We start from the raw sequence: 15977 nt of genomic DNA, 5'->3' as shown, positions 1-15977 counted from the left end.
ATTGTTTATATTTCAGGCACAATTTTGACTGCTATGTTATAATAGTACAATGTTTGTTTGTTCTTTACAGATTAATAGTGAAAGTTTTTAAAATTTCAGATTTTTTTTTTTCATATTTGATTTGTTATACACTTATTTGTATTTACAGGTGTAAAAATCATCTTTCGAGTTGCACTTATCCTTCTAAAGTATACACTTGGCTCCACTGAAAAGCTCAAATCGTGTCAGGGTCAGTATGAAACAATGGAGAAGTTGAGAGCAATTGATCCGAAATACATGCAGGAAAATTTTCTTATCGCAGAGGTGAGCATTATGTAAAAGAACAGTAAAGTAGGTCATGAAATTTCTTTGTTTTTTTTGTTTTAACTTAAGAGGCGGTTCACACTGGGACGACTTGTCAGGTGACTTAGCTGCCTGACAAGTCACGTTCCAATGGAACTGTTCTAATAGGAGCGACTCAAGTTGCTCCGACTTAGAAAAAGGTTCCTGTGCTACTTTGGGGGCGACTTGCATTGATTTCTATATAGAAGTCGTTTTGCAAGTCGCCGCTGCTGTCGTGTGCAAGTCGCCTGAGGCAGTCGCGCTGCAAGTCGTGCGGCCTCAGTGTGAACCGACTCTTATTGCGATGACAAATACATAAAAAAGAGAGGCCCAGGTTGCAGCAAATGTTCAGATAATAAAATATAAGATACAGCAAAGACCTTGTAATGCCTTAGCACATATATCTATAGGCTAGTAGGGTACAAAAGACAGGCCTCATAATAGCCTAAATTGAGGTGGTCAAAGGTGTGCGTTTTATCCTTACTTTATATTCGAGTTCTTAGAATAAGTCCCTTTTTTTTTCTGTTTGCCCCTTTAACCCCTTCCCGCCAACCGTACGCATATATGCAGCTTCACAGAAGTGGGCTTTTATCTATGGGGCCACATATCTGTGTACCTGTTTTTGTGCTGGGAGCGTGCACTCGGCACAAGGACTGGTCTATCACGGAGAGCCCCAGGTCTCCTACTAACGTTCGGGATCATCTGATCGCTGTGATAGCCTCTGATTGGCTAGCACAGTGATCAGTCCCTGTACAGCCCTCCCATGTGTTTCCTTCCTCTTCTAAATGAAGAAAAAGGTGCATTGTGGTTGATTTACTAAAGGCAAATCCACTTTGTCACTAACAATATGTCCTCCCTTAATTGATAACAACGAATCTAAAAATGGTATTTCCTCATGATTAACAGACATGTTGAATTTTAGACCTGGAATCAATAGATTTAAATATATATTGAACAATGATAGAGATTCAAGATCGCCTACCCAAATGGCGAAGGCGTCATCAATGAACCTGTACCAAACTGTACATGTACAATTATCACTGAAAAGTTTACAATTGTAGACGAATGCCTGTTCTAACATGTCCTTAAATGCATTGGCATATGGGGGTGCCACATATGAGCCCATCGCAGCTCAAGTGAGCTGCAATATAGTCCTTGAATAGAAAAAAATTCTCTTCCAAAACTATCTTTAACAAATCCAAAAGAAATTTGTGCAGGAGTGTATATTTTAGACCTGTCTAATAGACGTTGACATGCTTCCAGGCCAAGAGTGTGTGGAATGGCCATATATAAATTAGCCACGTCCCACGTAACCAGCACCGAGCCTGGAGGTAATATAAGATTTTGGATCTTGCTAAAAAAAAAAAAAAAAAAAAAAAAAAATGTTCACTATGATTCATTAATTAATTGATTCCAAAATGTGATGTAAAAGGGTACCCCGTGCTGCCTAGACTAGTGATCAGGAGGGCCAATCACAGAGCCCTCCTTCCGATCGGAGATGCGCTGCGGGTGACACGAGCGCATCGGGATCACGCCGCCGCGCGGGCGATCCCCCTCCTGATGGACGTTCCTGAACGTCTACTCAGAAGGGGAGAGCGCCCACTCTGCCGTTTATGTACAGTGGCCAGGTGGGAAGTAGTTAAGAGGTCCTGTCATGCTTTTTTTCTATTACAAGTGATGTTTACATTCATTGTAAAGGGAATAAAAGTGACATTTTTATTTTTACACGGTTTCAAAAAAAAAAAAAAAAGGTAAAATAAGAAAAAAAAAAAAAAATGTTTTAAACGCGCCCCGTCCTGCCGAGCTCGCGTGCAGAAGCGAACGCATACGTGAGTAGCGCCCGCATCTGAAAACTGTCTTCAAACCACACATGTGAGGTATGGACGCGATCAGTAGAGCGAGAGCAATAATTCTAGCCCTAGACCTCCTCTGTAATGCAAAACATGCAACCTGTAGAATTTTTTTAATGTCGCCTATGGAGATTTTTAAGGGTAAAAGTTTGTCGCCATTCCACGAGCGGGCGCAATTTTGAAGCGTGACATGTTGGGTATCAATTTATTCGACGTAACATTATCTTTCACAATATAAAAAAAATTGGGCTAACTTTACTGTTGTCTTATTTTTTTTTATTCAAAAAAGTGTATTTTTTTTTTAAAGTGCGCTTGTAAGACCGCTGCGCAAATACGGTGTGACAAAGTATTGCAACAACCGCCAATTTATTCTCTAGGGTGTTAGAAAAAAAATGTATAATGTTTGGGGGTTCTAAGTAATTTTCCTGCAAAAAAAAATGTTTTTATGTTGTAAACAACACATAAAAAAAAGAGGTCCGGTTCTTAAGTGGTTAAACATGCTGCTAATAGTATTGGCAAAATTTCCATTCAGTGCAGCTCAAGCAGACATGATACAAGAGATCAATGCAGCCTCACCAGTGCCTGGATCAGAGTGGTTATCTCCCGTTGTGTCACGGAGCTTGATTTGAATTGCCAGGGCCGGGCGGCCGCAGTAACAGTATCCCGCCTCCTTTTATACGTCACACTGATTCAATGTATCGGCATTGTTACCCGGACTATTCAGCTCTGTGACACAGGGAGATCGCTGCTCTGTGTGAAAAGGAGTGTGTTCTTTTGCCCGCTTGCCAAAAACAGGTTTCGGCCGATATGTTTGGGCGGACGAAATTTCGGTGCACCACTAATGGGGAGTGCACTTTATCTGATAGTAATGTGTAAGTGTAATATATTGCCGTTTGCCAGTCCTTAGCTGTGGCAGTGGGTGCATCAGTTTTCTTTTTTTTCTTGCTTTTCTTCATTACCTGCTGATTCTGCCAAAAACACACATTCTGTCTATGATGACAACACTTACTCACTGTACTGTATCTTTGGAGGAGCAGGGTTGTCACTTTAAGGCATGAAGTATGTTAGGACCAAAGAACACACTTCTCCACAACAAAAGTAGGAGGTATTCTGGACTTCACAGAGAGCTGGACACAGTGATAACAGCGCAGCACATTAAGTTATTAGCTAATTCCTCCAGCCCCCCCCCCCCCCTTTTTTTTTTTTTATTGTACTGTATGAAACTGACTGGGACGAGTCCGAGACTATAGGTTGGCAGGATATGGGGTCTTTGGTCGAGCATACTGTGAAAGCGTAGAGTTATTCTAGATAGTGACCCAATTTACTGCATGGTAGATATAATGTTGTGTTCTTATTGTGGGATGTTTAAATCTGATGGTGTGTTATTTTTTCTCCTGTGTATGTTCTCGAACTTGTCTTATGATTGAATAAATAAAATAATTGAAAAAAAAAAGTTATTAGCTAATATTTCTGGCAGGAACAACAGATAATTTTGCATGTATTTAAACAGATCTGAAAACATGCTGTTGATGGTATGTTTAGAGTGTATCCCTAGCCAGAACTTTACTTTTCTAGGGATGTGTTAGAACTCCTGTTACGTTTTTTAAAATTTTGATCTATGTCCCTATTGAGGAGTATCACCTTCCCGGGGGTGGGGGGTGGTGGTGGGGGGAACATCAGTGTGCAGCTCCCTCCCCTCTTTTATACTCACCTGAGCCTGATCCACTGATGTGCATGGCAGCAGAAGCTCTTCCGGGTCTCTCTCATTGGCCCGGGGGATCCAAGAACAGTAGGATCAGGGCTGCTCTGTGCAAAACCATTGCACAGAGCAGGTAAGTGTGACATATATTTGTTTAAAAAAAAAAAAAGAAGTAAAAGGAACCATTTACAAACATTTTAACTATTCTGCTTTATCATATTATATGCTTCATCATAACAAAACTACCACTGCCAGCTATGTCCTATAGAGGTAACAAAGGCAGGTGACTGGCGTTTTTATCTTTTCAGTGTGTATTTGCAAAAGTTCAACATTTTGTGAGAGTAACATGTTTTTACCCTTTTTTTTTTTTTTTTCTTTTCCTCATAAGATTTTGGAATTGCCCATCACAGAGCGGGATGTGGAGCGTGAGCATCTGATCCAGCTAAAGAAATGGAAGGAAGAATTTGGTGAGCTGCAGTGCAAATCCCCTTCCCGTATGCACGGGGCCAAAGCGATCAGTGATGCTGACCATCTAGGTCATAAGCCTTTAATGCATTCCCCTTCCATCATCCTCCCATCCAATGTAAGCACTGGGAAGAAGGCCAAGGAGCAAAAGCAGGAAGAGAAGGAACAGGAAAAGCAGCGAAGTAAGGAGATGAAGGAGAGGGAGAAGATGGAAAAAGAGAAAAAGAAAGGTGAAAAGAAAAAGAGTAAAGGAAAAGCTGACCAGTCCAATGGGGCTGTGAAAGAGAAGAATGGAACGGAAAATGGAACCGAGGGGAGCAGAGATCACCGGCAGGAACCGGTACAGCCTCTCATGGCCAAAGTAACCCAAAATGACTCTTTAAATGTGCACCAGTCCAGCGAGAGCTTGTGCTCCAAAGAAAGTGAAGACACCTATTTATAATTTCCACAATTACACCACATGATCAAATGACTACTCCGATCATAACCATCAGTGTGCTTGTGGAGTCTTTCAATCTCTGTATTAGTCATTCTTCAACAACTAAGAGAAATCAGACTTGAATATATAGTGAAAATACAGGAACTGGTCTTAGTTTAAGAAATTCAATTACAGGATTTGTCTTGGATTCATGAAATATATGTGTACTTTCACAAGTCATCTTGCTAAGAGATTATAAAACCTTGATTATGTATTGTAGCAAGGTTCTTCACTTCTCTCCTGGTGTGAATAGCAATGGGGATCAAACAGTTACTTTGATGTACCATCCAGGCTGCAAGGGATCCTTTCTGTATTGTGACTAATGTCGGTGTAAAGGGTGCAGGCCATGCATCCTGTGCTCTGTTCCATTCCAGATGTTTTGCTGCTGAGAGCAGAATTTTCTACTATGCACAACGAGTTTATTGTTTCCTCTATACATGGGACCAAGCCGAGAAATAGAACAGACAATCTCTTCCTCCATCCCACAGATACTCTTTGTACCAGTAAATGGATTAAAAGGAGTCCGAATTGTGCTCCATATCTCAGCACAATGGACCGTCTGTTGAATTTCCTCATACGTTTATTAGATGCTGTACATAGTAAAAGGAAATCCAAATTTGTATGTTGGGTCTCTGTGGGAGACTCTAGGAATGAACTGTATGCTGTTACCTGACCAAACTACACTATTCCTCCCTCCTCCTGACACTGCAGGGAAGGGTTCGTATTCCACAATGTGTTGTTATACAGTTACACTAAACACAGCCAAGCAGGAATATTTATTTATCTATGGTATTAGCTGTTGCAAAAAGAAAAAATAAAGACACTTGCCAATATTTAGATTACAATAAAATTACGTGTCATTTCTTTCTCAATATCTATCGCGCTAATTGCAAGGCAAGTCGTTTATATGGTGAACCTGTTTGTACACAGGCCATCTCTAAATAGATGGCTTATTTCATCTGACGTTAGTATTTAAGCCATTGTGTTTTTGCCCAAAACATTTCTAAAATGTGTGTATTCATGAAGAAGCACACCAACAAGATGACTTGTGCCATAAAATTCCTTGTAAAAAAACAAGTACGTATGTGGAGGTAGTAAATCTGTCTTCAAGTAGAACACACACAGGTTGATTTACTAAAGTAATAACAGCTGTTCACCTAGCAAAGTGAATGTTCACTTTTTAAAGCAAGGGTTTAAAAAAAAAAAAATGACGTGAGAAATTTAGAAAACACGTTTTTTTTTCGTTTGCACGGTATTCAAAGTGAGTACAATTTCACAGATTTTCACTTTAAACACACTTTGCTAAGTGAACTGCTTCTGTTTCTTTTAGCAAATCAACACTAGTTTCCTGTACCTCCCAGGGTCTCTATTGGTGAGATCTTTGTACTGAAAGAAGGAAGAAAGGGTAAATAATCTAGGTTTTTTAAAATCATGTTTCTCACTACTCTTACACAAGCTGCATACAATTGTTAAGAAATCTCTGCGTAAGTACTTTATCTTGGTCATACAGCAGAGGACACAGATTGGATATTCATAGACAGGGGCGGCCCCCGTCCATTAAGGGTACAAGGGTACACAGGGGCCGCCCCCTCTGTCATGCCACCCCCATATGATTAATGCATAGCATGAATCTATTCCAAGGCCGCTGCTGCCACCCCCTATTCAGGTGTCCGGCCCTTTTTCGGACAGCAGGCACCTGAATTACAGTGGTGGGGGTGTTTTTTATTTTTTGAAGCACCTGTTTAGAGCCGTAGGCTCTAATAGGCTTCAAAAAAGGTGGACTTGGAGCGCAGAGCATTGCGCTTGCAGTCCACCCAGATATGTTAGAAAAGCAAATATTCATTTACTTTTCTAACACTGAACCTCCTCTCTGCCAATCAAGAAGGGCGGGTCTAATACCCGTCAACTCATTGGCTGAAGGCACACCTATTGGACGTCTAGCAGAATGGAAGAACAGAGGAGGTGGAAGCATGGAGGACACAGGAATGGCTGCCTGACCCGCCACTAATATGGGGTAAGGGCCGGGCTGGGGTCACCGTGGCTGTATATGATGGAGCACAAGTGGCTGCATTTGATGGGGTTTTTTTTTTTTTTTTAAGTATGCTTCAGTTTGTTTGCAACCCCCCCCCCCCCCCCAACAAAAAATTTTGAGCATCAGCTGCCACTGTACATAGACCCTAGGTTGTATGCTGCTACCTTCAGCTGATTGGACACTGGTAAAGCTTTTGAACACAAACCCCGGGTGCACCTCCTAACCCTACCCCACTCTGTCAGAGAGGAATTTTTGTTAGTGCCATTCGATGATGGACCTCTTCTCCCTGATGGAGTTTTTCTATGCTTGTTTCCTCGTTTTGTATTTTTGAACAATGCTTTTATTTTAGATTCTTTTGAAGAATTCTTCACTGTCTTTTACTATAATAGAAGCAGTACATTCGAATCAGTAATACCTTAGGGACCAGACTCCACACTGGGAATGACCTGTGATTTTACTTCAGACGCTGGGTCTTACTTGAAAGCTCACCTTGGCACCAGTGTAGTTAGTGAAAGGGTGCTGTAGACCAGTGTTTCTCAACCTTTTCCTCTGTCAAGGTACCCGTTAAAATTCTGTATGATCTCGAGGCACCCCATTCTAAAATGTAAAACGCTAAAGTAATAGTTTTACATAAGGCAGCAACATTCACACATATAGAACACCCAATGTTAGCTGTGATTTATTCTTCCAAAGCAAATATACCTTTCACACTGGTACTAACTAGTATTCCAGTGTTTCTCTCCTTCACTCTGATAACATGGGCAAACAAGGATGCTGTGCAGGCACCCCCGCCAACGTGCTTATTTACTGATGATGTCATTGGTTGTTATGATGTCAGCTGCTAGATTATTGTAATGGTGCACAAGGAAACCCTGTGGCTTTGTGTCCCATTTAGCAAACATTTTTTAGAAATTATAGTGCTATTTGTACTACTGAAAAAGGATATGCAAAACACAACAGCAAAATGTAATAATGCATTAAAGTGTTCACCAATGCCAGAAGTCTGCCAAGCAAAGTAGGGGAGTGGTAAACTTTGGTGCATGAAGAGAATGCTCATTTGATTGGTATTGCTGCATCCTGGCTTCATTCTTCATAAACTGGGTTTTTAATATTCCTGACCATGCACTGTTTTGGAGAGACAGCGTAAAATAAACAGGGGGGGGGGTCTGTCTGTCTCGATGTGAGAAGTGATCTCAAAGCGAGTGTGAAAGAGGACCTAGTTGATGGAGAGTGTGATGAGGCCGAAGCATTATGGGTTGAACTGCATATACTGTAGATGTGCGTAGTTCAAAGTTAATCATTGGAGTTTGTTATAGGCCACCTAGTGTTTAATGAGGAGGTGGAGACTCGGCTCCTTGCACAGATGGAAAGGGCTGGGACAGTGATCATAATGGGGGAACTTTAAAGGGAGTGCCACATTGGGGTTAATTATTACAATATGGTACCTTCGTCCCAAATTTATGAAGAAAAATATAGGAATGGGAGGATAGGAGTAGGCTTTAATGGTACCGTATGACAACGGAAGATGACAGTCTCAGATAAAAGTTTTATAGATTTTATTACAAAAATATATAAAAATACAAATATGATTAAAACCAACAATGATAATCAAGACATTTAACTGTACAGTCACGCTATTGTGACATCTAAGACAGTACTACCATCCGTGTATAGATTGCTCTACATGTTTCGCGGATGAGGTGTACTGATTCTTCAGGAGAGAGTGATTATCATATAACTACAAATAAAGAGAAAGCATACATTAATTATATGATTGCATATAAAATAAGGGTATATCATATATCTGCTGTAGAGACCCTTGAAATGGATCATCTTACCACAGGATGCAGTTATACAGGCGGCCCAAAAGGAGAATCGAGGGAGCTCAAAAATCCAGTGAAATGGGTCTCTATGGGAAGTTATATGGTCTAAAAGAGAACATACATGAATACTGAACCCATAACAGAATAATTGATGAATCATATAGAGAAATATATCCGTATATGCTTTTCCTCATTCCATCAGTACACTGCAGAGGGACGCATCCACATGAACAGGGCCAACAGTTTATCTCTCACCTTAAGAAAGTCAGGATATAGAGGCAAAGTCAATGCTGGGTGGAGAGATGTACAGAGGCATCTACCCGTATCCCCATAAGCACAGGGCCCCCCTAGGATAGAGTGTAGAATCAAAGGATGAGACCATCCACAAGGATGCTGGGGGCTAAAGCATAAAAGGTCAAAAACATTTAAAAGGATGTCCATAGGTTGGACCTACCTTTTGAGCACCACTTTTGGATGTGCAACCTGGATAATGACAGAGAAGCTGTAGCATACAGCCCCTCTATTTAGATGCCTATGTGTATGGGCTCCTGCCCAGCAATGCCCGCAACAGCGTCTGATTTTACTGGACCCGGAGTGCGCATGCGCGATGTCTCAAAACGTCTCTCACACCACGGACAATGTCCGCAGATGTGAAGTCATATAGACAGCGAGGTGAGGACCATGTAGTTAAACATGTGTCCCCATCACCCTCCAGGGCCGCAAACCTGCCGGGGGGGAAGCCAAAAACCCGGCTGCCACAAAGGGACGACATCCTAAGGGCAAAGAGTCAGGGGCAGCCCTGATGGGGGATTTGAACTACCCTGATCATGATTGGACTAATGGCACTGCTGGAACAGTAAAAGGGCAAAATGTATAAACCTATTATTACAAGACAATTTTATGGTACAGTTCATAGAAGCCCTGACTAAGAATGATGCTCTGTTGGACCTGGTAATCTCAAACCATGCAGAGCTTATTACTAATGTTCGTTGAAAAGAACATCTGGGTAGCAGTGACCATAACATGATTTCATTTTATAAGTTGTATTCTGTCATACGAGAATTTTTGTATGGTGAGTAACCTCTTAACATGAGACTAGCATGCAACAAAAAACAGACGAACGGTCGTCCGAAAATCTTATCATGTGTATGAGGCTTTAGACTGGGAGGGAATTTTGGCATTGACTCGAATAGAGACTGTATGTGAACACGCTGCAAAGTATATTCCCATAGGCAACAAGTTTGAAAGGCTAAAAATAAAGCCTATGTGGCTCGCATCTAAAGTTAAAAAGCTATACATTTATAAGAAAAGAGCTTTTAAAAAAAATATATAAAAATGAAGGAACACTATCATTGTTTAAATGTTACAAAGAATATAACAGAATATATAAAAAGGAAATCAAGGCCACCAAAATTCAAAATGAACTACAGATTGCAAAAGAGAGTAAGACAAACTCAAAGAAATTCTTCAAATATATTAAAAGTAAAAGTCAGGTCTGAGCATGTAGGCCCTTTACAAAATAATCTAGAGTGGGTGACTGGGGCCAAAGAGAAGGCAAATTTATTAAATACAACTTTGTGTATACAAAGGAGCATGGGGGAGCTCATGTCATCCATCCCTCCATGCTCAGCCATCCCCCCCATGCTCTGCAATACCCTGTGCAATACTCTGCAATTCCCCACAATACTCTGCAATGCCCTGCAATACTCTGCCATACCCAGCCATACTTTGCCATGCTCAGCCATACCCAGCTATACTCAGCCATACTCTGCCATACTCGGCCTCTGTATGTGGCCAGGCTGTGGAAGTCTCACACATGTGGTATCGCCGTACTCAGGAGGAGTAGGAGAATCTATTTTGGGGTGTCATTTTTGGTATGTACATGCTATGTGTTAGAAATATTGTATAAATGGACAACTTTGTGTTAAAAAATAAAATGTGTTTTAACCACCTCAATACAGGGCACTTACACCCCCTTCCTGCCCAAGCCATTTTTCAGTTTTCAGCGCTGTCGCACTTTGAATGACAATTGCGCGGTCATGTTACACTGCACCTTGATTACATTTTTATCATTTTTTTCCCCACAAATAGAGCTTTCTTTTGGTGGTATTTGATCACCTCTGCGGTTTTTATTTATTGCGTTATAAACAAAAGAAGAGGGACAATTTTGAAAAAACACAATATTTTTTACTTTTTGCTATAATAAATATCCAATTTTTTTTTTTTTTTTAACAAATTTTTTCCTCAGTTTAGGCCGATATGTATTCTTCTACATATTTTTGGTAAAAAAAAAATTGCGATAAGCGTATATTGATTGGTTTGCGCAAAAGTTATAGCGTCTACAAAATAGGGGATAGATTTATAGCATTTTTATTATTTATTTATTTTTTACTAGTAATGGCGGCAATCTGCAATTTTTATTGTGACTACGATATTGCGGCGGACACATCGGACACTTTTGACACATTTTTGGGACCATTCACATTTATACAGCGATCAATGCTATAAAATTGCATTGATTACTGTGTAAATGTGACTGGCAGGGAAGGGGTTAACACTAGGGGGCGCTCGAGGGGTTAATGTATGACCTAAGGAGGTGACTCTAACTGTGGGGGGAGGGGACTGACTGGGGGAGGTGACCGATCGCTGTCCCTATGTACAAGGGACACGCCATCGGTCTCCTCTCCTCTCTGACAGGACGTGGATCTGTGTTTACATGCACAGATCCACGCTCCTGCTCTGTTACCCGGCAATCGCGGGTGCCCGGCGGACATCGCGGCTGCCGGGCACGCGCACCGGGTCCCGAGTGACGCAGCGGGCACGTGCGCGCGCCCCCTAGTGGCTCGGGAGGGCGAGGACGTCATATGACGTCCTCCCAGAACAACAGAAGCCTCGTCCAGCCGTCATATGACGGTGGGCGGTGGCTTAGCGGTTAACCACTTCCCGCCCGCCGGTTGTCAAACGAGGTCCTTGACTTTGTGCGGGGATATCTGAATGATACCTGCAGCTACAGGCATCATTCAGATATCGGCTTTTTCAGCCGGCGATTTCCTACACCATGAGAATGATCATAGCGGCTGTTCCGCTGCTTGATCGTTCTTACGGTTCTTACGGGAGGCGAGAGGGGACGTCGCGCCCCTTCTCGCCGCCCTCAGGTGCTTTTACCGACTCACCGCTACGATCGAAGCCAGGATCTTTTTTTTTTTTTTTTTTTAATTTCAGGCTTCCCAGCCTAGAGGTGAGATCTTATTGACCCCATATCTCACTGTAAAGAGGACCTGTCATGCCATATTCCTATTACAGGGGATGTTTACATTCCTTGTAATAGAAATAAAAGTGATCAAAAAATTTATTTTTTGGAAAAAAGCCTCAAACTAAAATAAATAAAGTAAAATGAACAATAAAAAAAAAAAAAAAATTTCCCCATGCATGCAGAAGCGAACGCATACGTAAGTTGCGCCCACATATGAAAATGGTGTTCAAACCACACATGTGAGGTATCGCTGCGATCGGTAGAGCAAGAGCAATAATGTTGGCCTTAGACCTCCTCTGTAACACACAACATGTAACCAGTAAAAAATTTTAAAGCGTCTCCTATGTGGATTTAAGTAGCGAAGTTTGGCGCCATTCCACGCAATTTTGAAGGGTGACATGTTAGGTATCTATTTACTCGGCATAACTTCATCTTTCACATTATGCAAAAACATTGGGCTAACTTTACTGTTTTTTTTTTTTAAAGCACAAAACTGTTTGTTTTTTGTTTTTTTGTTTTTTTTAAAAACGCGTTCGAAAAATTGCTGCGCAAATACCGTGCAAGATAAAAAGTTGCAACAACCGCCATTATATTCTCTAGGGTCTTTGCTAAAAAAAATATATATATATAATGTTTTGGGGTTCTATGTAATTTTCTAGCAAATAAATTATGATTTTTACATGTAGGAGAGAAATGTCAGAATTGGCCTGAGTGCTCCTAGAACACCAGATGGTGCTCCGTGCATGTTGGGCCTCTGTATGTGGCCACGCTGTGTAAAAGTCTCACACATGTGGTATCGCCATACTCAGGAGTAATAGCAGAATGTGTTTTGGGGTGTAATTGGTTGTATGCATATGCGGTGTGTGAGAAATAACCTGCTAATATGACAATTTTGTGAAAAGAAAAAAAAAAAATCTTGATTTTGCAAAGAATTGTGGGGAAAAATGACAACTTCAAAAAACTCATCATGCATCTTTCTAAATACCTTGGAATGTCTTCTTTCCAAAAAGGGGTCATTTGGGGGGTATTTGTACTTTCCTGGCATGTTAGGGTCTCAAGAAATGAGATAGGCCATCAGTACTTCAGGTGTGATCAATTTTCAGAGATTGGCACCATAGCTTGTGGACTCTATAACTTTTACAAAGACCAAATAATATACACCGATTTGGGTTATTTTTACCAAAGATATGTAACTGTATAACTTTTGGCCAAAATATATGAAGAAAGAATTACTAATTTGCAAAATTTTATAACAGAAACGAAGAAAAATGCATTTTTTTTACAGAATTTTCGGTCTTTTTTCTTTTATAGCGCAAAAAATAAAGAACCCAGCGGTGATTAAATACCACCAAAAGAAAGCTCTATTTGTGTGGAAAAAAAGGACAAAAATTTCATTTGGGTACAGTGTTGCATGACTGAGTAATTGTCATTCAAAGTGTGAGAGCACCGAAAGCTGAAAATTGGTCTGGTTATTAAGGGGGTTTACGTGCCCAGTGGTCAAGTGGTTAAGGACTCTTTTTAATGACCTGCATAGTACAGTACCACTGGATTGGCGTAAGCCCAATGAGGTGCCTTTAACTCTATAGTTGGAAAGATACTGGAGAGTTTAATAAAAGACCACATAGATGAGTTCTTGCTGGAAAAAAATATTCTAAGTAACAGATCGCATGGATTCACGAAAGACAGAAGTTGTCAAACAAGCCTGATTTCTTTTTATGAGGCGATAAGTAAAACCTCGGATAGAGGGGCGGCTGTAAGGTGAAGTACACAGGCCTGGAAAAATCAGTTTGTAAATGGATAGAAAACTGGCTAAAAGACTGAATTCAGTAGTGATTTAATGATTCATAATGGTATATATAGGGTCTGGTATTAAAAGTACCATTGCAGTGTTTGCGGATGACACTAAGCTATGCAGTGGAATAACATCCTTACAGGATGTCTCTAATTTACAAGCAGACCTCATTGCACGGTTTCATTGGGCAACTGTGTGGCAAATGAGGTTTAATGCTGATAAATAACATGGTAACATTATGCACTTGGGGGCTAAAAGCATGCATGCATCATACATACTAGCAGGAGAACCGCTGAGGGAGTCAATGGTGGAGAAGGATCTGGATGTTCTTGTAGATCATAAGCGCAATAATGGCATGCAATGCCAAGCAGCAGTTTCCAAAGCGAGCAAAATCCTTTCTTGTATTAAGAGAGGTATGGACTGCAGAGAGAGATATCATTTTACGCCTGTACAAAGCATTAGTAAGACCTCATCTGGAATATGCAGTTCATTTTTGGCACCAGTTTATAAAAAGGATATCGGGGAACTGGAGAAAGTGCAGAGAAGAGCAATCAAACTAATAAGAGGCACAGAGGAGCTCAGCTATGAGGAACGATTAGCTGAACTGAATGTATTCTCTCTTAAGCAGAGATTAACCACTTAAGGACCGCCTAACGCCGATTTACGTCGGCAAGGCGGCACGGGCAGGCAAAATCACGTACATGTACGTGATTTGCCTCTCGCGGGTGGGGGGTCCGATCGGACCCCCCCCCGGTGCCCGAAGCGGTCCCGTTCTGTTCCCCGGCGATCCGAGATGAGGGGGAGGCCATCCGTTCGTGGCCCCCCCCTCGCGATCGCCGCCGGCCAATGGGAACACTCCTTTGCTGCTGTATGCTAAACAGCAGCAAAGGAAATTATGTCATCTCCCCTCGGCTCGGTAGTTTCCGTTCCAGCGCCGAGGGGAGAAGACATCAATGTGAGTGCACAACACACTACACACACAGTAGAACATGCCAGGCACACAAAACACCCCGATCCCCCCCCCGATCGCCCCCCGATCCCCCCCCAATCACCCCCCCCCCCTGTCACAAACTGACACCAGCAGGTTTTTTTTTTTTTTTTTCTGATTACTGCATAGTGTCAGTTTGTGACAGTTACAGTGTTGGGACAGTGAGTATTACCCCCCTGTAGGTCTAGGATACCCCCCTAACCCCCCCTAATAAAGTTTTAACCCCTTGATCACCCCCCGTCACCAGTGTCGCTAAGCGATCATTTTTCTGATCGCTGTATTAGTGTCACTGGTGACGCTAGTTAGTGAGGTAAATATTTAGGTTCGCCGTCAGCGTTTTATAGTGACAGGGACCCCCATATACTACCTAATAAATGTTTTAACCCCTTGATTGCCCCCTAGTTAACCCTTTCACCACTGATCACCGTATAACCGTTACGGGTGACACAGGTTAGTTCGTTTATTTTTTATAGTGTCAGGGCACCCGCCGTTTATTACCGAATAAAGGTTTAGCCCCCTGATCGCCCGGCGGTGATATGCGTCGCCCCAGGCAGCGTCAGATTAGCGCCAGTACCGCTAACACCCACGCACGTAGCATGCGCCTCCCTTAGTGGTATAGTATCTGATCGGATCAATATCTGATCCGATCAGATCTATACTAGCGTCCCCAGCAGTTTAGGGTTCCCAAAAACACAGTGTTAGCGGGATCAGCCCAGATACCCGCTAGCACCTGCGTTTTGCCCCTCCGCCCAGCCCACCCAAGTGCAGTATCGATCGATCACTGTCACTTACAAAACACTAAACGCATAACTGCAGCGTTCGCAGAGTCAGGCCTGATCCCTACGATCGCTAACAGTTTTTTTGGTAGCATTTTGGTGAACTGGCAAGCAAGCACCAGGCAGCGTCAGGTTAGCGCCAGTAGCGCTAACACCCACGCACGCACCGTACACCTCCCTTAGTGGTATAGTATCTGATCGGATCAATATCTGATCCGATCAGATCTATACTAGCGTCCCCAGCAGTTTAGGGTTCCCAAAAACGCAGTGTTAGCGGGATCAGCCCAGATACCTGCTAGCACCTGCGTTGTGCCCCTCCGCCCGGCCCAGCCCAGCCCACCCAAGTGCAGTATCGATCGATCACTGTCACTTACAAGGCACTAAACGCATAACTGCAGCGTTCGCAGAGTCAGGCCTGATCCCTGCGATCGCTAACAGTTTTTTTGGTAGCATTTTGGTGAACTAGCAAGCACCGGCCCCAGGCAGCGTCAGGTTAGCGC

At 42.2% G+C, this 15977-nt stretch overlaps 1 protein-coding gene across 1 annotated transcript in view; it reads left to right on the top strand.

The window, feature by feature from the left end:
* The window catches only part of TBC1D10A (TBC1 domain family member 10A), an 85584-nt gene extending 79921 nt beyond the window's left edge, over positions 1-5663 (top strand). The window contains exons 8-9 of the mRNA XM_073630862.1: positions 149-303; positions 4259-5663. Coding sequence (XP_073486963.1) covers positions 149-303; positions 4259-4777 — 674 coding nt within the window. The 3' untranslated portion in view covers positions 4778-5663. The remainder of the gene's footprint in view (positions 1-148; positions 304-4258) is intronic.
* Positions 5664-15977: the final 10314 nt, after the last annotated feature.

This window comes from Aquarana catesbeiana, linkage group LG01 (assembly GCF_042186555.1).
Source record: "Aquarana catesbeiana isolate 2022-GZ linkage group LG01, ASM4218655v1, whole genome shotgun sequence".
Taxonomy (NCBI): domain Eukaryota; kingdom Metazoa; phylum Chordata; class Amphibia; order Anura; family Ranidae; genus Aquarana; species Aquarana catesbeiana.
This window is presented reverse-complemented; position numbering and strand designations above follow the sequence as displayed.